Source organism: Acipenser ruthenus, chromosome 8 (assembly GCF_902713425.1).
Source record: "Acipenser ruthenus chromosome 8, fAciRut3.2 maternal haplotype, whole genome shotgun sequence".
NCBI lineage: Eukaryota > Metazoa > Chordata > Actinopteri > Acipenseriformes > Acipenseridae > Acipenser > Acipenser ruthenus.
The window spans coordinates 8,435,076-8,459,737 of record NC_081196.1 but is presented as its reverse complement, the minus strand read 5'-3'; the positions used below and the strand labels follow the sequence as shown (position 1 = coordinate 8,459,737).

At 38.3% G+C, this 24,662-nt stretch overlaps 1 protein-coding gene across 1 annotated transcript; it reads left to right on the top strand.

The window, feature by feature from the left end:
* The first annotated feature begins 160 nt into the window (after positions 1-160).
* On the top strand, positions 161-24,143 carry LOC117405574 (glucose 1,6-bisphosphate synthase). The gene is made up of 14 exons (XM_059028367.1): positions 161-941; positions 7,268-7,435; positions 9,960-10,066; positions 11,657-11,741; positions 12,772-12,855; positions 13,420-13,613; positions 13,708-13,897; positions 14,195-14,292; positions 14,885-15,065; positions 15,309-15,402; positions 16,631-16,760; positions 17,078-17,267; positions 18,280-18,413; positions 18,984-24,143. The coding sequence occupies exons 1-14, from the start codon at positions 840-842 to the stop codon at positions 19,084-19,086; spliced, it is 1,860 nt and encodes a 619-aa protein (XP_058884350.1). The 5' UTR covers positions 161-839; the 3' UTR covers positions 19,087-24,143.
* The last annotated feature ends 519 nt before the right edge of the window (positions 24,144-24,662 follow it).

Sequence of the window (24,662 nt, the reverse complement as noted above, 5' to 3'; positions counted from 1 at the left end):
TCCCAGGAACGGTTTGTACCAGACTGGTTTGAATAATACATATAATGTGCTATTAAATGATGGAAAGGGGAAGCCAGAGCCTGTACATTTGCAATATTAATGCGTCATGGCAGAGATCTCGTCCCTACTGCGGCATTGTGGGGGGTTGTAGTTTTTCTCTGCCTAATGGCGTGTCTGTTTGAAAGCGAAGTTTGTAAGATTAAGAACTACAGCTCCCAGCGTAAATAGCACCGCCTATCTAGAAACATTCTGCAGGGACACAAGCAGCGTAGAGCTAAGCATAGGATTTCTGGTTAGACAGTTGACAGGCTGGGGTTGTATTGGGAAGTTTGGGGTTTAGTTATTGTTAGGTGCAGTATTAAATGTTAAAACAGACATAGTTGGTTGATATTTATTGTTCTTATAAATATATAAAATAGTTCGAGTGGTAGGATACCGGCGGTAGTTGATATAATTTACATTATTTGAGTAACGTTTTGTTTGGGAAGTACTACTAGCTTGCATAGCTGTCATATTTTAAAGCATAGCTAGGATTTTACTTTGTAATATCAAATGTTGCAGAGCCTAACATTACAGGATAAAAACATGTTATGTTGTAGTGTATTAATTCCACGGAAATGATGAGTTTTTGTAATTTATTATTGACCGCTCGTTAAACTAGGATATACCGTCACAGTACCTATCTCAATTTTGTGAAGATAACACTCTCCAGTCAAGTTCAATTGATGAATGCTTCGGCTGTTTATTTATTTTGCCAGCAGTAGATCGTGGGGTGGGATTAAGAAGGGAGAAAAACAAAAAAAAGGTATTTAACATAATTAACAAGGGAATCTTTAACCATGGGTGATTGTGGCGAGGATGTAAACGCTAACCTGGTCTCTCACGTCACTGGGGATTCCCAGCTGGATAAAGCGATTTGGCAGTGGATAACCTGGGATAAGGTGAGTGTGTATGTTGTTGGCGACTTAAAAATATCTAGTTAAAAAAGTGACCTAGAACTACAAAATTTATCTCTTACCAATTACATGTAAATGTGTTTTTACTAGTAGGGTGTGGACATATTGGTAATTTGACCCACATTGACGACATAAAAATTCAAACATTCGTGCTGAGCTGCAGGTTTTTTTTCCCTATGCACCAGGATTACTGGAATTTAAGAATACTACTAGCCCCTTTCAAGTTTCATGCGCTTATGTTACCTTACCTCACACAGTAAATAATACATGAGTTTGTTCCAAGCAATTAACACCTGAAACACGATTCCTGCCCAGCACGAAATAATATAGTATCATGCAAAAGCAAGTTTTAAATTAAATTTTTATATAATTAGCGACTGCTCATTAAAACAGTACATTTCACAGTCTCTAGAGTACACGAAACCAGCCAGTCAACATATGTCAGATTGCAGCAGTCTGGGTTCTGCAGGAGGAAGTTGGTTAAGAAACACAACATTATGGACTGCTGCACTGTTAAGCTCTTGGGTATGATGTAAAATTCAAATGTCTAAGTCACCAATTAAATTAAACTTATGCACGACTGGCCTTTATGATGTTTATTATTGTACAAGAGATTACAGATACTTAACTATTAACAAGTTTTAATGATGGTTTACTTCCTGTCCAGACGGGCAGAATGCATGTTCCCGTGAGTTTGCTTACTAAACAGATTAACCAGACTTGGTAGTCCACAGGGGTACTGCTGTAGAATGGTGTTGACAACACACATACTGTATTTGTTGTCTAGCCAGCCATCCAACCACAACAAAAAAGAGACAATGCCCAAGTACATGTCTGGGTACCAACAACCCTATTGCTCAGACTGTAATAGGAGTCATCCATGGTGTTTTGTCAGCACTGCAGGTGGCAACAATACTGTACAGACTTGTTCGTGGGTCTCAGTGGTATTGTTTTACAGAGTGTCTCCAGGCATCTTTGCAGGCTATCTGTTGTACTCTTATTGAATTTTAACATACCAGCTTTGTTAGTTGTGTCGCTCTTGATCCTCAACTACTGTACTACAGTAAGTACCCACCTTGGCTTCTCTGCAAATGGTACCCCAGCAATATGGTGGCTTTTACCCAAAGCACATTCTGCTTGACTGTTTCCTGCAATGTAATACACTTCACTGTATTCAGTTTTAATGCTCCCTCTAGTTTTGCTTGAAGTATGTTTTCTGTTCCCAGGGAGGAACCCAGAGTTAGACTTGGGAGCTGGCTGACCTCTGTGTTTCTAAATGTCAAAACTGTTTATCAGATTCTGACTGTAAGATGTTGTTTGGCAGTTGAGTTCTTGCGATTGGAGAAGAATAATTAATAGCAGCCCTGTACCTGCAGTTCCAGATTCCAATCAGAAAGCAAAATTCGGCGCCATTGTATTATTGTGTACTGTATATAAACAATGTATTTTTGGTTGGAAATTTGAAAACGGACAACTAGATTTATGATCTAAACTATACATTCGATTTAATAGAATTTTATTTTTTCTTGGTCAATAAAATGTGGGAAGGTATCAGGATCATACTGTAGTTCAGTCAATTCAGTCCTGAAAAGCATTTAGAGGTGGCCATTGTGAGTAACAGTCACATATTTCTACCAGAGCAATTTGAAAACATTCTGTATGCTAAATATTACTTGAAAATAAAGTTTCAGTGCTCCTATGTGTAGGTGCCTGTGTTATCCCCTTGTATTGGGGTTTCAGGGTATCCAGACAGATAAGGGCAGATGACTGTATAATTTAGGTGATCACATAGGCATACTCTCTGAGTGTCAATAGTTTTGCCGGGGGCGAGGTTTAGCCTCTGTGTTGGTTGTGTTAGATGCACTGCTGTCACGACAGTGCTGTATGATCACTTTCTGTTAATATTCTAGATAACAGTTTGTGTTGGCACACAAGCAGGGACGCTCCTTGTCAAAAATAAAATAAAAATCATTGAAGGGTGTAGGTCAGGAAACAGCTTTTACTTTCACTTTTTATTAGGCAGTGTGAGGAGGGTTAAAATGTGTGAATAATTTTGTCCACCCTGTGCTGAATATAAGCCATCTTTTACATACCTAAACCAAAATGCCCCAGTGCGAAGGAACCACATGCAGAGAGACTGAATTGCCCACTGCTGTTTGTTATGACCATTTGTTCTGACAATACATGAAATATACAGTACTGTGCAAAAGTTTTAGGCAGGTGTGAAAAAATGCTGTAAAGTAAGAATGCTTTCAAAAATAGACATGTTAATAGTTTATATTTATCAATTAACAAAATGCAAAGTGAGTGAACAGAAGAAAAATCTACATCAAATCAATATTTGGTGTGACCACCCTTTGCCTTCAAAACAGCATCAATTCTTCTAGGTACACTTGCACACAGTTATTGAAGGAACTCGGCAGGTAGGTTGGCCCAAACATCTTGGAGAACTAACCACAGTTCTTCTGTGGATTTAGGCAGCCTCAGTTGCTTCTCTCTCTTCATGTAATCCCAGACAGACTCGATGATGTTGAGATCAGGGCTCTGTGGGGGCCATACCATCACTTCCAGGACTCCTTGTTCTTCTTTATGCTGAAGATAGTTCTTAATGACTTTCGCTGTATGTTTGGGGTCGTTGTCATGCTGCAGAATAAATTTGGGGCCAATCAGATGCCTCCCTGATGGTGTTGCATGATGGATAAGTATCTGCCTGTACTTCTCAGCATTGAGGAAACCATTAATTCTGACCAAATCCCCAACTCCATTTGCAGAAATGCAGCCCCAAACTTGCAAGGAACCTCCACCATGCTTCACTGTTGCCTGCAGACACTCATTCGTGTACCGCTCTCCAGCCCTTCGGCGAACAAACTGCCTTCTGCTACAGCCAAATATTTCAAATTTTTTCACTCACCAATAAAGTTTAAGTGCCTACATGTCAGTTTGCAGACAGGCTTCAGGATGGGGCATGGAGGGTTACTACAAGGTTTTGATGTAGGCAATAATGATATGTATTAATTACCATGAAGAGATTCTGTTGTCAGGAGGCTTAACTGTAATTATGTGTCTGGATAATCGATTTAAAATCATGTCTGTATTAATTCTATGTATACAAGTGGAAAAATGCTGACACAAATTGTGGTTAGCTGGTGTATCTAAATGTTTTTGACGTCGACCCTGATCCAGATATGCAGGCACAGCATGTTAATATAGATAAGAGTGGCCTTGGACACACGTGAGAAAACACTTGCAGTAAGATGATGGAACGAGTGTATAGTTCTTTTGCAGGAAATGTGGGGGGTGTATTAACTGCTGTAGTTTGTACATTCTATACAAGGAACAGCAAAAGGGGGGAATGTATGTGAAAATGTATTGATATAGTGGGTAAAATTCCACAGACAGTTGAAATTGGTTTAGTTTGCTCGAGGCCAGGAGATGCTTGGGTTGTGTTTTTCCATTGCATAGCGGGGTGTTCTTGAATATTCTGTTGAATGCATATTAGCTACTTGCACAGCAGTGTGTCCTTGAACATTTTGTTGGGTACATCCCATGTTATCAGATAAGACGTTTGGTAACCATTGGAGGAGGCTGTGTGCTACTGGCAATAAATATCAAATGAAAAGGTGACTCATTTGTAGTTCTCTGTACCGCGGAGGGCTACCCAATCCGCTGAATGCAACGGTATTGTAATGTTATGAAGAGGCTTTGTGGAGTTTTCTTAAACAAAGGTAAAATGCCTACAGCAGTAGCAGGAGACGTATTTGAATAGACAGCAATAGGAGAAGAGGAGAAATGCATTCTGTTCTGTGCAGCATTAACCTTCTTTGTAGCTTCCAGAACTGAATTTGTTTATCCTACAGGGATGGAATAGAAATGTAATTCCCAGTGTGACCTTTTACTCTTCTTTCTCTTTCAAGAGTCAGTTTTCATTTGAATTATTAAACAGTAAGATCACTCTCTCGTCCCATGAAACCTGCACTGTGATTGCTTTTTGAATAGACAATTAATTGTTTGTTCTAAAATGGGTTATCTCCCCAATGTCACCAGTGTAACCCACACACTGACCCAGGAGGACTAAAGATGGGACCTCCGTCCCTGCTGTCTGGACAGTTCCCTCTTTTCAAGCAGCAAACCCAGGCAGTATGTGAGGTGCATGGATTCAGTTTTACTGCCTGGCCTTGTCTGGTGCTTACCCAGTATGGGTTGCTGTGGCACAGTGAGGTGGAACCACCCATGCCTCGCTAGATCTCAGGACTCTAAAGGACAACTGAGTGCTTTTTAAGAGTCCCCTGCTGAGCAAGTACCCAATGGCACTGCTGTATCTTTGGTTCCATACCCTGGATTTGATGATTTATTATTTTCTGACTGTTATATATTTATTAATTAGAAGTTATTTATTCAGGACTAGTCCTCCAGAGATGCAATCACCTTGTTGGCAGGGACTCCCTGATGGTTGGAGCATGAAACCATCACAAACAAAACTAAAATACTTTTAAAATGGCTTGTTGAAAAGTACAAAAATCATCAATATTTCTAAAATCAGGTGACAAAATATTCCAAGCACATGATTTTGTACAGTAAGCAGATGAATGTTTACCAAAATCTGTTTCGATTTTCCGTAGAGTTAGGGAACAATGCCTAACATTCCAGAGACCACAGACTGCGATTGCAAGTACTTGTAGATCAGTCATATAAGCAGCAGACAGGGATTTTACACTTTTAAACATTTTCTTTTGTACATGTTTACGATGCCTCATGCTTAGAATAGGGCAGTGTACAGTAAACATAGCAGCATAACATAATGACACAGTACAAAGTGGGTTAACCTGTTATAGATTCCTGCCTAATGTTACCCTTAAAAGGTTGTCCAGAATTCTGTGAAACCCAGCTGTATGTGTTTACCCACAAGGTTCATGCACTCCTGCGCTTCATTTGTAAAGAAAGGTGCCGGGGCGCAGGCAATGACCATAATACCGTCCTTAAGAACCGCACATTCAAAATCATAACACGTTTATTTGAAAGAGCATGTACTAGTGTTAGATTTTACAATAACATATTCTACATCACATACAAAGTAGTAGTATGGAGCAGCAGTGTGGAGTAGTGGTTAGGGCTCTGGACTCTTGACTGGAGGGTCGTGGGTTCAATCCCAGGTGGGGGACACTGCTGCTGTACCCTTGAGCAAGGTACTTTACCTAGATTGCTCCAGTAAAATCCCAACTGTATAAATGGGTAATTGTATGTAAAAATAATGTGATATCTTGTAACAATTGTAAGTCGCCCTGGATAAGGGCGTTGGCTAATAAATAATAAATAAATAATGTGCAGAAAAATAGTTAACGGGGGGGGGGGCGACGACTGTATTTTGCCCGTCCACTTTTTTTCCTCTGTGTATATGCACTATTATTGTGTTTGGTTTAAAATGAAATAAAAAGTGGAAAGGCAGTCAGATGACTCCAGGAGGCTGACACTGATTAAAACAAACAAACAAACAAACAAACAAACAAACAAACAAAAAACCCTACACAAACATTGGTTTGGCCCATGGTCCGCACTGTAATATCTGGCTATATCTAACATTATTAGTGCTGTGAATGCAACAGAACCCGCAGTTTGTGGAGATTGGGGGAAAAAAAAATAAAATAAAAAGTAAAATAATAATAATAATTCAATTTAGGCTAGAGAGAACCAGACCGTTGCTATTGTTTTTGTATTTTTTTTTTTGTATTTATTTGAATAGGGGAAGTTAAGGCATGAACGCGTTTAATTTCAACAACAACAACCCTAAGTAACATGTTGTTCCTGTTATTAAGCAGTAGTAATAATCGGAAGTAGTGGTTTAAAAATAACACAAGCCAGTTTTTACTATAGTGATGTAGGCTACAACAATTTTTTTTTCATAAAAAACTTGCTGTTTATTGAAATTAATGTTCATCTTTCATATTGAAGTTGTGTACTACTCATTCAATCAAGCCAAGTAGTGTAAGAATCTGCTTGTATTGTTCAAGACGTTTTTCAAAGCAAGTAAGCTTATTTGTGTATAAAAAAACGACACTAGGGTCGCAGTCTTTCTTTTGCAGCCAGTGTCATCTTTACGGCACGTAGCTGAAATTGTAAAGTAATTAAATGTCACCAGCAGCGGACTGTTGAGAATTAAGAAAACGCATTTGCGAGCGAAACACTTCATGACATTTTTAACTAGCTGAAGAGGTGCCTTGTCAAGCCAAGAGGTGCCGGGGATGAGCCCTGGCACAAATTAACCACTGACGCACTCTTAATCTTGTTAAAGAGCTGTTCCTTAACTTTGCACGCAGAATCCCAAGACGAGGGCGCAGATTGAGGAACTGGTGAAGGAGGGCAAGAAGACGGAGCTCCGTGAGCGGCTCTGCTGCAGGATGACCTTCGGGACATCAGGGCTGCGGGCCGCTATGGGGGCAGGCTTCTCCCTCATCAATGATCTCACAGTCATCCAGTCCACACAGGTCAGTCTTTTCAGAACTCTTTCCACTTGGGTGGTGAAGTGAACCTCTGAAACTGGATGGACAGTCTAGTTTTGTAAAGGTGGTGGCTCATGTTTTCCTTGATGCTTCTAAATTACTAGTTTGGACTGGGTAAACCTCCCAGTATTAACTTGCTGACACAAAAGATCATTTCCTCTTTCGGTTTCATTTATACTAGCCTGAAGTAAAGAGTCCAGCTTACATCAGGATCAACAAGACTGCACAGAGTATGGGTACTTGATTGTTCGATTTTTTAATATATATTATCTTTAGATGGAAATATTTTTAAATTCAGATCTGAATAATAGCTTATTTTATTTATTAATTAATTAATTAATTAATTAATTAATTAATTAATTAATTAATTAATTAATTTTTTACAATGCTTTATTGGCCTATAGTTGTTGCCTTGCAAAATGTACTTTGTTGCCAAAAATGTTTGATTGCATTGCATCATGCTAAAACTGAAATTCAGTTTTAAATTTTGGTTGCTTAGCAACTAATGCTGATTTGTATTTTTAATAAAAAGGTGATGTAAAGATAGCCAAGTATTATATTCATGGTGTGTGTGTGTGTGTGTGTGTGTGTGTGTGTGTGTGTGTGTGTGTGTGTGTGTATATATGAGTCTTGTACTTCTTGATAATAGAAATAATAGTTGAAATTGGGATACTCAAATGCTTGGAAATCTTCTTGTATCCTTCTCCAGCTTTATGACATTTTCTACCTAAGGTCTTCATATAGCTCTTTACTTTTTCCCATATTGACTTACTGGTAATGACAGCAATCATCCTATGCCTAACCCTTTTATACTCTAAGAATGTTCACCTACAATCTAGCATTTTCTAGACTTTTCTAGAATTCGGTTCTATATTATAATATTGAAATGTATAGCACCTTGTAGATAATACTATCGTAGCATCAAAGGGTATGAATACTTTTGAATTAGCATTTATGTATATATATATATATATATATATATATATATATATATATATATATATATATATATATATATATATATATATACACACATATATATATATACACACATATATATATATACACAGTGCCTTGAAAAAGTATTTAGACCCCTGACCAATTCTCTCATATTACGGAATTACAAATGGTACATTGAAATTCCGTTCTGTTTGATATTTTATTTCAAAACACTGAAACTCAAAATCAATTATTGTAAGGTGACATTGGTTTTATGTTGGGAAATATTTTTAAGAAAAATAAAAAAACTGAAATATCTTGCTTGCATAAGTATTCAACCCCCACACATTAATATTTGGTAGAGCCACCTTTCGCTGCAATAACAGCTTGAAGTCTTTTGGGGTAAGTATGTACCAGCTTTGCATCCCAATTTCAACTATTATTTCTAATTCAGTAATATGAGAGGATTGGTCAGGGGTCTGAATACTTTTGCAAGGCACTGTATATATACATACAGTGCTCACCCGTTATAACACGCCTCGTTACAGTGCAGAATCGTTTATAACACGGTAGGGTCGTGGCTCCCATTTGCTCCATAATGCCAGTACAGTAACTCGTTGTAAGGCGGAACACAAATAGCACGGTCTTGTCACCATGGCTCTCCACTATAGCGTTATAAAGGATGAGCACTGTGTATATATAAAAACTACAACTGTACATTTTATGTTGCAAATAAAGCTGCTGTCTTTAGACAAGCTGTCTCGGTTTGACTGCATTGACGTGTTAGCTAGCTGTCAGGAGACACCAGCACTGCAGCGCGTTTCACATTCAGGTATCGCACTGCAGGACTGCAGTGTCTCGTGCTGATGTTCTGCTGCAGATAAAATGGAGGCACTGTTTTTATCTCTTTTTGGCAATGCAAAGCTCTTGATTTTCCTGAATTATTATTATTATTATTCTGTTCCTATTCTCAAATAATTCCTACTCTTGTGATCTATTCAGCATCTGTAAGCAGTTCTGTGTTTAGACTGTCTGCTATAACCTTTGGAGCATGCAATAAACAGCCAGGGATAAGGGTACCCTACTGTTACCGGTAGGGGTGTTTTCTACTAGATTAGTTTAGTTTACACGCTGTAGTTGCATTTCTCAATTTCAATACATACAGTATATTTTCATCCTGGAAAAAAATAATTCATCCTGGGGGTTTTAAGCCTGACTGCTTTCATTATGCCCGATCATTGATGCATTATAAACTATCGCTATTGTATGAGAGTTTGTGAGTTCAAGTTTGATCATTCTGAATCAATACTAACAGCTGATATAGTTGCCACCTGATGGCTATCCTATTTGACAATGCAAAGTTGGATACTGTAAATTTCAAATCTCAGGTTTTTTTTTCTGTGGTATACATTTTATGTGAAGAATTGAGACACCTGGTGGCTATACATGTGTAATCTCTCTCTCTCTCTCTATTTTTCTATTAATTGGATCTTGAGTCATGGGTCACACACAGTCTAAAACTGAAGTTATTTTTAAAGCTAGATGACTGTTTTCACTTTGTTGAATCCAGGGTATGTATCGGTACCTGGAGAAGTGTTTCCCTGACTTGAAGAGAAGAGGCTTTGTGATCGGGTACGACACACGTGGGCAAGCCGCCATCAGCTGCAGCAGCGAAAGGTACAGCACTGTACTTGTATTCATCTCCAGCAATTGTATGTCCTACGGAAGAGTTTTCAAATTCTGTTTTTCATAAACTCCAGTAACTGGAGCATTTCATGGAAATGGCCCATCAGAAGATAAAATCTGGATTAAAATTTATCCTCCCCCCCCCCCCCCCCCAGTGAAATGCGTTAAATGATGATCTTGAGTTGTCCAAACCCACCATCCAATGACTTAATTTTATCAACAGGTTAGGCAAAGTTGATGGGTGTGTGTGGAACAGGCTGGCTGAGCAAGTTTCACTTTACATTTCACCACCACAGTGCACCTTTTAAAAAAGCCCTCCATTAGGTCTGAGGTCCACTGTCACTTTTGAGTCCAAGGCCATGGACAGTGAGGCATGGTTGTCCGTCCAGGGCAGGCTTGAGGCGTGAGCAGCAAAATTAATCGCAAAAAAAAGATGTGTCATTGCGTAGATATCTTTTAATAGCCTTTCATTATTTTCTAAAATGAGGTCCACGATGCATTAAATTAGTTGTATAGATTTTATTAGAACAGGACAGAGGAAGATATTTGTATCCTAGGAAGTTGTTTATCTTGAAACATTTTAGACCGTTTCAATACTAGTTAATGTGATGGTTCAGGTTGTTGTGATGTGGCTCTGTCCATTCAGAGCAGTGCCTGTAACTCTGTTCACCATACTGACCTGGTTAGAGGCATTCCAATGGGTCACCCAGAGAATTAAACCGCTGGAATGAAACTGACATCGATGCTTCATTCTGTTGAGCCTAGGTGTCGCTGCTGTTCAACATGGATAACCATGATTTTGTGTTTGCTTATTTTGCATGCCATGATAGCTGAATGTGCATATATACTGTATGAGCATTGGAGAGAGAAGATCCAACTAAATCTGCCCACACACTAACTTTTCCTTTACTGTAATCCATCTCTTGTCATTTGAGAAAATGTGGCACATGAATATTATCAGGTTATCATGCTTAAGCCAGATTGTGCTGACAAAGACAAAATTCTGTTTACAGTTCACAGTATCACTTGCAGTGCAAGTTTCAGACATTATCTGTGATTACTTCAGTTTTTCGGTGGATAGTTTGGATTTCTTCCATGCAGCGAAGGATCCCTGAGTGGCTTGTGGTTTGCAGGATAAGCCGTACGGTCAGTGGAGTGCAGATTCACATCCTGGCTGTGTGAAGTCGCGGATCTTTGCAGGGGATTCCACAGGGAGCTTTGCATTGGCGGTGGCTCGCCCAAATCAGCAAAATGACCGGGGACTGTTTCTCTGTCTAATAATTCAGCCTGACATAATGGCTGCTTATAACAACTTGTATATGTGCTTTGAAGTATAGCAGTGCTGTGTGACGCACTGCAGTAGGAGACTCTGCATTTGAAATGTTTGTCCTCTTGACTTGGGAGTAATAAAGCTCCTAACAGCAGCAGCAGTTAACTCAGGTATACCCTATATAATGTTTGTGTGACCTCGGCATAAGTCACTGAAACTAATTAGTAGGATTTTTGCAAAATTGTGCTGAAAGTTCATAATTGTACTTTTTAGAGGGTGCTTAACTTTATCTCTCCATTTTTTTTTATCAGGCTAGCAAAGCTTGCAGCTGCCGTTCTTCTTTCTAAAGGCGTCCCTGTCTATCTGTTCTCCACATATGTTCCTACACCATTTGTGGTAAGTAATATACACACATTTCAAGTTCAATTTATTTAATGAAGCACAACACAAAATACAAATGTACAGCACCTTTCGTAGTTAGCTGAAAGATCAGCAAGTCCTCTATTTTATTTATTATGATGTACGGTCTTTTGAGAGTCCGTGAAGGACATTTGGTAATGAGCCCACATGTACTTAAATTCAGCAGCCATAGTGTTGGCAATAGTGCTGCATTCAGTATAGCTTCCTTGGTGCGAGGTGAAGGTGAAGGCCTGTGTTCTAGATGAGGACATTTCAACTGCTGCTCGCAGTCTGACATGATTTTGTCTCTTTCAGTGTTGCTCTTTTAATTTTTGATGTTGCAGTGGTTGGTGCATAGCAGACACCCTTTGGATTTGTGGGGCACAGCTTTACTTCCTGGCATGTCCGCACTGTCTGTGATCTAAATGGAGCACTCTGTCACTGACTGGCTGCCTCTACAGGGGGTATTCAGTTGGACATGTATAGATCCTGCTGGGGAATAAATAGGCTCTGCCAGCAGTATATGCTCATATTTCTGAACTCCTAGCCTTTAGGGAAAGTCTATCTAACAAAGTTTTCTTAGTTGCCTTTTATCAGATTTGTAACATTAACAGTTTTTTTCCCTTTCACAAAAAATAGGGTAAATAGAACTTTCAAGAAAATATCTTCATAAATCTGGCCCTATGTTAGTATTTTAGAATTTAGGAAGAGTTCACACTAATTGCATTATAATCTAAGGCATACAACTATTCTTGATTAAGTTAGTTAGATGACATTATAAACGCAGAAAACACAGGGAAATGCTCTCAATGTGGACGAATCCCCTTGTTAAATGCATCTTAACTGCTTCTTAACAAATCTGAATATTCAAGCTAAATCTTAGTAGTTAGCACTTGGGTTTTAGAGCTGTTGCTGTCAAATGAGATTGCTTTACTCTCAAAGCTCCACTTGGAATTTTTGCATGTGCAAATGTGCAAATATTGAGGTTTTCATATGTACCATTTTGCTGTTTCTCATTTGTTTGCAGCCCTATGCGGTGAAGCAGATGAAAGCTACTGCAGGTGTGATGATCACAGCGTCACATAACCCAAAACAGGACAATGGGTACAAGGTGAACCTTCTCTCTTCTTTTGAGATGATGAGCAATTTCTTAGCAGCAGTATTGCATATGTGTTTTTCAAGAACTGCGTGAGAGCTGTACACATGGCATGAACTATGTCTGCCTGTTCCTAAAATGTGTATTTTCTTTTGATTGGGGATCTTATTTTATACCAGAGTGCATAAAATCCTGGGAGATCTCCTGAGGAACCCGGGTCTGCCATGCATGCTGTGCATAACTGATTTCACTGCATTGTAGGTTAAATTGCCTTGACTCAAGGTGGTGGCCAGGTTGATCCCATAGAGCCTTGTTTGTCTTGAGATATAATGACTGGGCAGACCAGTGTCTTCTGTCTGAGTACTATGAGGGATGGAGTTCTCCCAGTAAAGCATTGCTTGTTACAGAACTGGGGTGGATACTAAAAAACTAAATGGATGCTCTGGGGTTAAAACTTGTTTGTAACCTTGGTGCTAAGTTTTAACTAAGGTTCACGTAGGAGCTTTTAACGTAACCTTCTGTTTCATATTCTTTCTTCAAGGGCCACTGACTGCAACCTAAATATTATTACTATTATAGGTGTACTGGGAGAATGGCTCTCAGATAACCTCTCCTCATGACAAAGAGATCCTGAAATGTATAGAAGAGAGTGTAGAGCCTTGGGATGGATCCTGGAATGAGAACATAGCTGATGGTAGTCCTCTGAGGAGTGATCCCCTGGATGAAATCTGCAAAAGCTACATGGAAGACTTAAAAGTTATATGTTTTCACAGGTACAAAAAAAAAAAATCTTCATTTTGCAAGGATATTTTTTTAAATTTCTTCCATGATTCGCAATCTTTTTTTATTTCTTATATTTCTTTTTAGAGATCTCAATGCAAAGACCTCTTTAAGGTTTGTGCACACAGCTTTTCATGGAGTTGGGCACGACTATGTGCAGCTGGCCTTCAAAGCATTTGGGTTTGCACCCCCTATTCCAGTTCAAGAGCAGAAGGACCCAGATCCTGACTTTTCTACGGTCCGTTGCCCCAATCCTGAGGAAGGCGAGTCAGTCTTGGTGAGGACTCTTACCTTTTCCTGTTCTTTTGTTCAGCATAAAAAACACCTGAAATACATTTTCAAAATGAAATTCTTAAAGGGCATGTAGATATGCGATATTGTGACATTTCAACTGTCTTGACTGCAACCTGTTTCTATACTATACCATGAAACAGAGTTGAAAGGTCAGAATATTACATGGTTTCCAAAGAACATGACATAACTCAGGCCAGCGAAGCTAGCATAAAATAGTCTTTTAATTTAAAACAGTCCAGAGGTACCCATTATCGTCTTGCCTCCTGTTTTATTTTCTAAGGAGCTGGCACTTAGACTGGCAGAGAAAGAGGGTGCCAGGGTTGTCTTAGCAACAGACCCAGATGCTGACAGATTGGCAGTAGCAGAGCAGTATGAGAAGTAAGTGCTCAGATTTGTTTTTTGCAAATCTTTGTGGTTTCATTTTGTATGGACGGTATGGTCATATAAAGTAGCCTTAGATATAGGTATACAGTGTGTGTGTGATTTGGAGTTGCACTACAGTTATGGCTTCCGGTTGACTTCATTATGTAAGTTATAACCAAAAACCTTTGGCCGTAGAGTAGTGAATCGATGTCCGTATTATCATAAAAAGTACAAAAACTGCTTCCAGTGTCAGAACACAGAGAAGGGGCTATCTGGAAAGTAATAATTGACAAGTACATCAAGCAGAGCTTCTTTTTATTATAAAGGTGGCTGATTCTCATCCACCTCCTAACATTTCGGAGCAGTTTTAGCCATTACTATTTTTACATTGAAATGAATTACCAGCTCACACACCTTTTGTAAAGGTTCACATATACTAAAGACGCATGGTAAAACCTGGGGCAATTTTGGACACAATTCTTCCCATACGTTTGTTGGCTTTAGGCTTCTACTTTCTGTTCTTCACAGAAATCTGCAAAGGAACATTGTTTTGGTTGTCTGTTTTACAAAGACTCTAATGTGGCTGTTTGTGCTGCTTGGTTTCCAGTGGTCGTTGGAAAGTGTTCACGGGTAATGAGTTGGCAGCACTCCTCGGCTGGTGGCTCTTGGCCTGCTGGAAGGAAAAGCACCCAGACGCAGCTGACATCAAGAGAGTTCACATGCTGGCAACTACAGTCTCTTCCAAAATCCTGCAGACCATCGCACAGCAGGAGGGGTTTCACTTTGTGGTACAGTCCTGTTGGTTTTTAGAATTGAAAAGGGGCATCCCTAATCTTGCTTGTTTTAATCTAAACTGTAGGTTAGTCAACACAGAAAGCCAGACGGCTATGTCTAGGGTTATCTCTGCTACACTTTTGCCATGGTTTATTTTTTGATGCTGTTCTGCCCTTTTAAAAGTTGATAATGATATACTTGATAATGATAAACCTTTTTTTCATTTATTTAATTTAATGTCATTTTTTTTTTTACAGGAAACATTACCAGGTTTCAAATGGATTGGAAACAGAATCAAAGAGTTAATGGACAATGGAAATGAAGTATTGTTTGCATTTGAGGAGTCTATCGGTATGTTTGTTTTTTAATCCTATATATCGAAAGCGATTGTAACAATAATCATATTGGCATTTATTCAGTCTGTACTGTTCTGGATCAGTCCTAAGAGTAGGTGTTATACAGTATATTGTTTGTGTGGGAAGGGATAGTTTGCAGATGTGTTTTATTTATTAAAATGTATTTTATTTCATAGAAGACAATATCATATACCATATTTTTAGCAAATAATTTGTTTGTTGACTTGAATACATTTAAATATATTCTTCATTTTTTTTAATACCCTACACTTGATACTGAGACTGTGGTTTGAAGAGGCGGAGTTAATTCAATAACTAGCCACTAGGGCTTGTGCCGGCATTTAATAATTTTTTTATGTGACGCATTGGGATCCCATGATGCCTCTAGTGAGTTAAGCAGTTCGTCGACTGCAGTGATTTAATTTGCTCTCCTTTTACTGGATCTTAGTCGGGTAAGTCTGTAGAAGACTTTTTTGGCGCTGGTTTGGATGCCTCAAGAGATTGAAAAGTCTGTGTGTTTGTGTGTGTTCGTGTCTATTAAATTTAGTAAATCCATATCTTCATGTTTCCTGTGATTTGAGACAAGCATAGTGAACAGCTTTGTTCAAGATACAATTCACTAACCTGATTTTATTAGCTTCCAGTACCTTAAAGAGGTGGCATTTTTCTTTTTCGCCATGCATCGTTTAAAAAGTTGGTTCGTGTTTGCCAAAAATCGCCATCCCAAATACCGTAGGGGTCTGTTTTAAGAGTCTAGACTGTGGCATATTGGAATACTGCAGCAGGTAACAATACAGCCACTATTATCAAGGACATGGAGGTGCTGTCTAACCATTTACGGATTTCAGTCGATGTCCAGTAGATGGCGCTTGAGCTCCACAATTTGGCTGTTTTTTGAAGTCTGCTGTTTAAGGCTTTTACTGGGTTTGAAAAGACTGCAGAGACAATGTGTACTCTTGGGTAGAAGCGAGGGCAGCTGCAATTCAGCTCATTGATGCTGCGTGTTAAACTTGCAGCTTGTTTAATACACTGAAGACTACTGGAGTTTTTAAATCCCTTTTTAGTAAACTAAACTTTCTATAGTTTTATAAGAACTCTCTGGTATGGCTCTTTTAGCTCTGATGTTAAGTAAACGTTACAGCAATTGACTGCTAATAATACACACGTTTTAATTTTCTACCCTGACATGTTAAATATTCTTTGGATTTGCTTCTCTACCACAGGATTCATGTGTGGTACTTCAGTCCTTGATAAAGATGGGGTGAGTGCTGCTGTTGTGGTGGCAGAAATGGCAGCCTATTTAGAGACCAGGAACCTTACGTTGTCCCAACAGCTTTCGAAAATATATGAAACGTGAGTCAAAACCTTCTAGAAAGATACATTATTTAACCTTTTTGGGATCTCTGTTGAAAAGTAAATTTAGGGAGCTCATTTTTCATATGCACCAATATTGACCATAATATCAGAAGATAGAAAGTTCTTACGTAAGTATGTAATGTAGTGAGGATGAATGGTTCTGAAACGTGGCCTGGGGTCTGAGTGCCTGCAGAACGATGACTCTAGAGCATATCGTGCAAAACTATTATTGCTCAGCCTGTTAGTGTGTTAAGACATCAGAGTGGCAAACTGTCTGAACTGATTCATGTCTATGTACCTCCCCTGCCCTGCAGCTATGGCTTCCACATTTCAAAGACTTCCTATTTAATCTGCCAACACCTTCCGACAATCAAAAGAATATTTGACCGTCTTCGCAACTTTGGAGGCGAGAGGGAATACCCAAGGTCCTGTGGAGGATACAGTATCGTCCACACCAGGGACGTCACCACGGGGTACGACAGCAGCCAACCTGGTCAGAAATGTGTAAGTATATTTCAGCTCAGTTCGAAGGTTCGTCATCCCTGTCTAGAAGCAGCCCTGGTGTATTTTGAATTGTGAATCTCATCCTGTTATTAAAACAATACTGTGCACGCTTGTACAAGTTTTATTAGAATGTCTGCATGCTATATACAGGTTGCGCGCTACAAGTGTGCAAAGATGTACACCAAGGCAGCTCTGTCATGCACGTTGTATATGCAGGTGGTGCACAAAGTGTGTTATATTTAGGGCTTCTGATTTTCAGTTTTTAAATGAGAAAACACCCCAGATACAAAAAAATGAAATTGGTGTATAGCCAATAAACTGGAAATGGTTATTCAATTCATGCTGACTTTTCACCCCTTTCCCATTTAAAAAAATTTAAAAAACCTACTAGAAAAAAAAAAAAATACTTTTGCCAGTGCAGTTGGCTGTGTCCCTTCCTGACTTGTATCTAGCATTGATTCATTCTGAATACTTTAAACCCACCCCAACTACTGAGTGGCAGCAAATTCCTACATTATAAATGAGTATGCCTGGTGTAGGGCATCTCTCATTCCATAGGTGGTGGCAAAAGTGCAACCGGAGAAACGTGTGTTTTTAAAGTGATTTCGGTAATATTCTCTTTTGGAGAAACATATATAAAATTCATCCAAATTTAAAGAGTGAAGCGAATAGGTACCAAAGGTATGTGTGTGGGTTTTTTTTTTTTTGTTTTGTTTTGATTTTGGAACATTGGAAGTTCTATGCATGGAATGACATCTGTACACAGGATACTGGAATGCTGGCAAATACTGCACTGTGATTTAGTTGGTTTCTGGTGTGATTTTATAATTAAAAACATGACAGTATTTCGTAAGGATTTTTCTAATGTATAAGGGAATTTGTTTATGTACATTTCTGAGCTATGTTCAAGTCCCCGTCCCCCCTCCTCAAAAAGGTGAAGCCAGTTTAGAACATCATTTATAATGCAGAGCTTAACATTACAGTCACCTTTACAAAACTTTCACTGGTGCAGGTGCTTCCTGTGACTAAAAACAGCCAGATGGTCACCTTCACTTTCCAGAATGGATGTGTTGCAACTCTGAGGACAAGTGGCACAGAACCCAAGATCAAGTACTATGCTGAGTTACGTGCTGCTCCAGGACAGAGGTTAGTGCTGGAGCATCCTTTTACACAGAGTAATACTCCACAGTACTAAGAAGATGACCAGAAAAAAAGACTTCAGCTAATTCAGCATTCCAAAAGATTCCCATTACAGTTACCCTGTTCAAACTAGTAGTACATTGTCTTCGGGAACTGCAGGAAAATGATGAATCCACCAAATTGTTTAAGTTGTTTCAGTCTTTGAATATTGTGTGTGGATACTCCTTAACAACAATCCGCAGTCACAAACTTTAACCATGGGCTATATCATTTTGACTTGGAATGTCTCCAGCTATAAAGCCAAATTTTATTAAGAATATGTATTCTTATGGGTTTTGTGGTGGTGGGGAAAAATGACATGAGCATGTGGTGATACACAAGTGTACACACAGTATAATGCTAGGTATATCATGTGCCACAAAAAAGGTAGAGCATGATAGTACAGAAAATACAAGAGCTAATCTTAACATAATCTAATGCAATCATGTACCACTTTGGCATGTGGATTCACCACTTACATGTTGTTTCTTTGGAGGTGGGCATAACTTTGTGTTTCTGATTTTTGCTCTTTTTAAGCGACCCCGCTTGTCTGAAAGAGGAACTTCAGAAGCTGATCCATGTCCTGGTTGAAGAGTTTCTTGAGCCGGACAAGAACAAACTGATCCAGCGTTCCGTCTAGAAGCACATTCATTTACACGCTCCTTCACACATTCCCATTCAGGAGCGCATGAAGGAATGTCGCATTGACGTGTTGGATGCTTCACTGCACACTAGTATATACCATTGCACTTTTAGTATGTAATGCATTAATCACATCAAGCCTATTAAGTGTAGAGCGCCACATACATTACAGCATATTAAAATTCAACTTGGCTTTCACAATAAACAAACATTTATGGGGATTTGAAACATAATAGGAAGAACCTTGTACAGGGGACAATCCTTTACTGCGATTTATAGTCACAGCTATAGTATAATGTTACAGGTAATGCATCTATGTTTACAGGCAGCATCTTTTTTTGTCGGAGGCTGTAAAATACGTTTTGGTTCAGGGGTGGGCTCTTAACCTTTAGAACAGCTCATTTCACCGTTGGGAAATCTCTGAGCTGAGGGAGAAAATAATACATAGGCACTCTACACGTGCTGGATGTGAACATGTTCATCTGGCTGTCTGTCAAGTGACCACTTGCCTACTACGACATGACAACAGTTTACAGACATGTTACAAGAACATAAAGGATACTGCCGCCTTCTGTGAGGTCTCTGTGCTGTTAAGTTATTAGCCTAGTTTGGTTTCGTCCGCACTAGTGGATATAACTGAGTATGGGCTCCTAATGGAAAGGCTTGGAGTAAGTAGCTTCCAATTACATATAGTTTGTTTTTACTGCCCTGCGCCTTTTTGTTATGCTTGATATTGTTCTGAGTGGTTTGGTAATCATTGTTTTGATTCAGCTAATAATTTGAATATTTAGCAGCAGCTGTTGTAGAATAACTCTAGAGAAAATGATCAATTTTGAAGCGACAATGCTATTTTGTTCTGGTTTAATAAATATTATGCTTAACCCTAATGTCTTTTCAAAAGGTGGACATAAACGAAATATTCTGCAATTTAGCATTTACTGTTTTTTATGAGGAAATTATTTAAATATTTAGGAGCGGCTGTTGTAGAATAACTCTAGAGAAAATGATCAATTTTGAAGTGACAATGCTATTTTGTTCTGGTTTAATAAATATTATGCTTAACCCTATTTTTAGACAGTGAAATACTGTGAAGTAAGCAATTTTTTACCGTGAAAAAAATAGTCCTAACTATGCGCTCAGGAGCTGCTTTTTGTTCTAGTTGTCTGACAGACATGTTGTTTATGCTAGATTCACCATTCAAAGTGGCAGATCACAAGGTCATGCTGGCTTACTTTTATAAAGACAATGACTGGTCTTGCCTTTGCTGTTTGAAATGCGTTACAAGATAGACTGTAAGCTTAGCAAGTTCTGGCTGCATTGGGGACAGAAAAAAAAAACTGTGGTTATAAAATATGTGCAGAGGTTGACAATATGGCGCCTAAATGCCTTTCTTTACATGTCGCCTTGGAAGATGTAGGCCTAATGATTTTAAAAGACTATTGATTGTACTGTGTGGGTGGGTGTTGTGAGCGTGAGTCTAAATATAAACATTAGCAGCGGGAAGGAAGGTGTCTTGAGCTGTATTGTTGTGCATTAAATTTCAAAAGCACCTTCTTTTCTGATTATTGGGGGTGACAGATGAGGTTACAGAGGATAAAAGCTGACTGGAGGGAAAATACCTTCAAGATTATATATTTTTATATTGATAATGATTGATCAAATTGCTACTGGTCTTGGCGCGAAGTAGAGTTTCTAAATGAAGCTTAAGCATTGTTGTTTACATGAATTTAAAGAATGTACCAGGCTGCATGCATGACTATAAAACAGGGTTTAACAAACGGTGGGCTACCTGCTTTAAAGATACAATGCACTATCAAGGCAGAAGTTATGCTCGGGTCAAGTAACCTGCCTTTTGAAATAAACCATTTGCTAATTTGTTCCAACACACGGATAAAGGCGTATTTAAAATATACTGCACATTATAAATCTACTAATTATTTTTATGACAGTCTGAGGCTTTGGCTAATTGAATAGAAAGGCTTATGGAAAAAAAAGCCTGGACAATCACTGTTCTGTGTAGGAGGTTGAGGTAAAAACAGCCTGTAGCTGTGTAAAAATATAAAAATTAAAGCTTTCACATCTCTTAATAAAACCACGACAAATAATAATAAAAGAAACACCTTCGGTAAAAAAAGAACGTTTCTAATTACACAGCAGAGATTAACGCAGCTGTAGGGGATGGGCTGCTGCGGGGGGGGTTGCTGTATTTTCTAATGCTTGAACTGTGCGCACAATTCCAAAAGCGGAGGAAGAGCTTCGCTTTTTATCTGCTTCTCTGTTATGTTACCTCATTGTCATGTTACCTCGTTGTTGGCTCAGAAATACATGTTTGTTGTTGGTTTTTTTATTTTTGTTGCTTTTCAGGTATCATTTGTGTTTGAACATTTATTTTTGCTCTGGGATAAAGCCTAAAAAAAAAAACCAAACAAACAAAAAAAAAAATCATTCCTTTTTTTATATGCCCTGTAAGAGAAACTGCCTTGGATTGTGCAATGTTATATTACTCCCGTGAGAGACAGAACAGGTTGCACGGCTCTATTGTGTGTCAGAGGTGGTTTTCAGTTTCTTACAGGTGACTCTGCCTCGTCTATTGCAAATACATGGAAAGCTAAGTGGCATTAATGTTTACAACAGAGCTGAGTAAGTTCTGTATGTTTTAAAGATTAATTACAGCTATGAATTGCACCCTAAATGTAGTCTGACACAAAGGTGTGCAGACAGTTTTGTTGTTTTGATGGGTGGGGTTCTGTATATTGAGAAATTGTAGCTGAAAATGCGGACAGTTACAAGAGATGGAGATCTCCTGTATGAACCACTGTTTTTTTTTTCTTCTTGTTTTACAACATGGCGTTTTTGTTTCCTTTCATGTAATTGTGGAAATCCCCCCCCAGAATAAAAATAAGACAATTATAAATAGGGTGTCCTGGTATTCAGGAAAATGTATTATTGAACAAAAACATTACTTAGGAGCACTCTGTGTTAAGAGGATAAAAGGCTGACTGGAGGGAAAATACCTTCAAGATTATATATTTTTATATTGATAATGATTGATCAAATTGCTACTGGTCTTGGCGCGAAGTAGAGTTTCTAAATGAAGCTTAAGCATTGTTGTTTACATGAATTTAAAGAATGTACCAGGCTGCATGCATGACTATAAAACAGGGTTTAACAAACGGTGGGCTACCTGCTTTAAAGATACAATGCACTATCAAGGCAGAAGTTATGCTCGGGTCAAGTAACCTGCCTTTTGAAATAAACCATTTGCTAATTTGTTCCAACACACGGATAAAGGCGTATTTAAAATATACTGCACATAAAAATAATTAGTAGATTTATAATGACAGTCTGAGGCTTTGGCTAATTGAATAGAAAGGCTTATGGAAAAAAAAGCCTGGACAATCACTGTTCTGTGTAGGAGGTTGAGGTAAAAACAGCCTGTAGCTGTGTAAAAATATAAAAAGTAAAGCTTTCACATCTCTTAATAAAACCACTACAGATAATAATAAAAGAAACACCTTCTGTAAAAAAAGAACGTTTCTAATTACACAGCAGAGATGAACGCAGCTGTAGGGGATGGGCTGCTGCGTGGGGGGGGGGGGGGGGGGGGGGTTGCTGTATTTTCTAATGCTTGAACTGTGCGCACAATTCCAAAAGCGGAGGAAGAGCTTCGCTTTTTATCTGCTTCTCTGTTATGTTACCTCATTGTCATGTTACCTCGTTGTTGGCTCAGAAACACATGTTTGTTGTTGTTGGTTTTTTTATTTTTGTTGCTTTTCAGGTATCATTTGTGTTTGAACATTTATTTTTGCTCTGGGATAAAGCCTAAAAAAAAAAAAAAAAATCATTCCTTTTTTTATATGCCCTGTAAGAGAAACTGCCTTGGATTGTGCAATGTTATATTACTCCCGTGAGAGACAGAACAGGTTGCACGGCTCTATTGTGTGTCAGAGGTGGTTTTCAGTTTCTTACAGGTGACTCTGCCTCGTCTATTGCAAATACATGGAATGCTAAGTGGTATTAATGTTTACAACAGAGCTGAGTAAGTTCTGTATGTTTTAAAGATTAATTACAGCTATGAATTGCACCCTAAATGTAGTCTGACACAAAGGTGTGCAGACAGTTTTGTTGTTTTGATGGGTGGGGTTCTGTATATTGAGAAATTGTAGCTGAAAATGCGGACAGTTACAAGAGATGGAGATCTCCTGTATGAACCCTGAAGTCCACTGGTTTTTTTTTCTTCTTGTTTTACAACATGGCGTTTTTGTTTCCTTTCATGTAATTGTGGAAATCTCCCCCCCCCCCCAGAATAAAAATAAGACAATTAGAAATAAGGTGTCCTGGTATTCAGGAAAATGTATTATTCAACAAAAACATTACTTAGGAGCACTCTGTGTTAAATTTCAAATTAAAGTTTAATGTTGCTGTACTTTAGTATTGAACATTACATATGAAGAGCCTTGACAGATGGATTAAAACCTCAACAGTTTTAAAAGCTGGGCTCCAGTATCTACTGAAGGGAGGTTTGTGGGGTGCAGATTTGACACCGAGACAATTTTTAAATGGCACTTATTTATTTTCTAATTAAATTAAGCTTGTTTACGTGTAATTTAATTGTTTTACTTTAAGTGGCATCAAGAGAAGTAAGTGCAGTGTGTAAGCAAGCAACATTTATAATCCTACCTGTTTTTGAAAGTATTTTAGACCCTTGTCTGAAATACCCCGAGACATGTATAGCATGTTTGAAAAGTTCCTGTCTAATCTTATGAAATCCTAACCCAGTTTAATATGGAGGTATTTATTGTGTCACCAGGTAGAGTTACTGGTAGAGCCAGGATCTGATCATAATATATATGTTATTTTCAGTGCAATTTTGTCACACATGCCGAATTTAAAAAGAGCAATTGACTTTTCAATCCTGCAAATGTCTTATTTAATCAAGTTGTATGACTTTGTTTTATTTATTTATTTATTTATTATTATTTATAAATGCTATTTTCTGTATGCAAAATGTTTAAGTGTGTGGGTTTCAAGTAATAAATATATTTTTGCTTGTGATATTTGCAAACTGTTTTCCATTTTGTGAGTGTGTTGTTTAATATTAAATGGTCAATTAACCTGTACCCTATAATAATAATAATAATAATAATAATAATAATAATAATAATAATAATAATAATAATATAATAATCTTTATTTTATATAGCAACTTTCATAAATAAATATCACAAAGCGCTTAACAAAAGTGAAAAACAGAAAAAATGAAACAAACATACAAAATATATTAAAACAGTTAGAATTAAAAATGCAATGACAGTAAAAGTCATAAGAATGCCAATTTAAATAAACTTTTTAGGCGGGATTTAAAAAGACGGATCTCAGAAGGAAGTGTGTTCCACAGCCTAGGAGCATAGGAGGAAAAAGCCCTGTCACACACTGTACGCAGTTTAGTCAGGGGGACAACCATAAGGCCAGCATCGGAGGACCGCAAAGCATGACAAGGAGTGTAGGTGGTAACTAACTCAGAAATGTAAGAGGGAGAGATACCCCTATTGGCTTTAAAAGTCAACAGCAGTA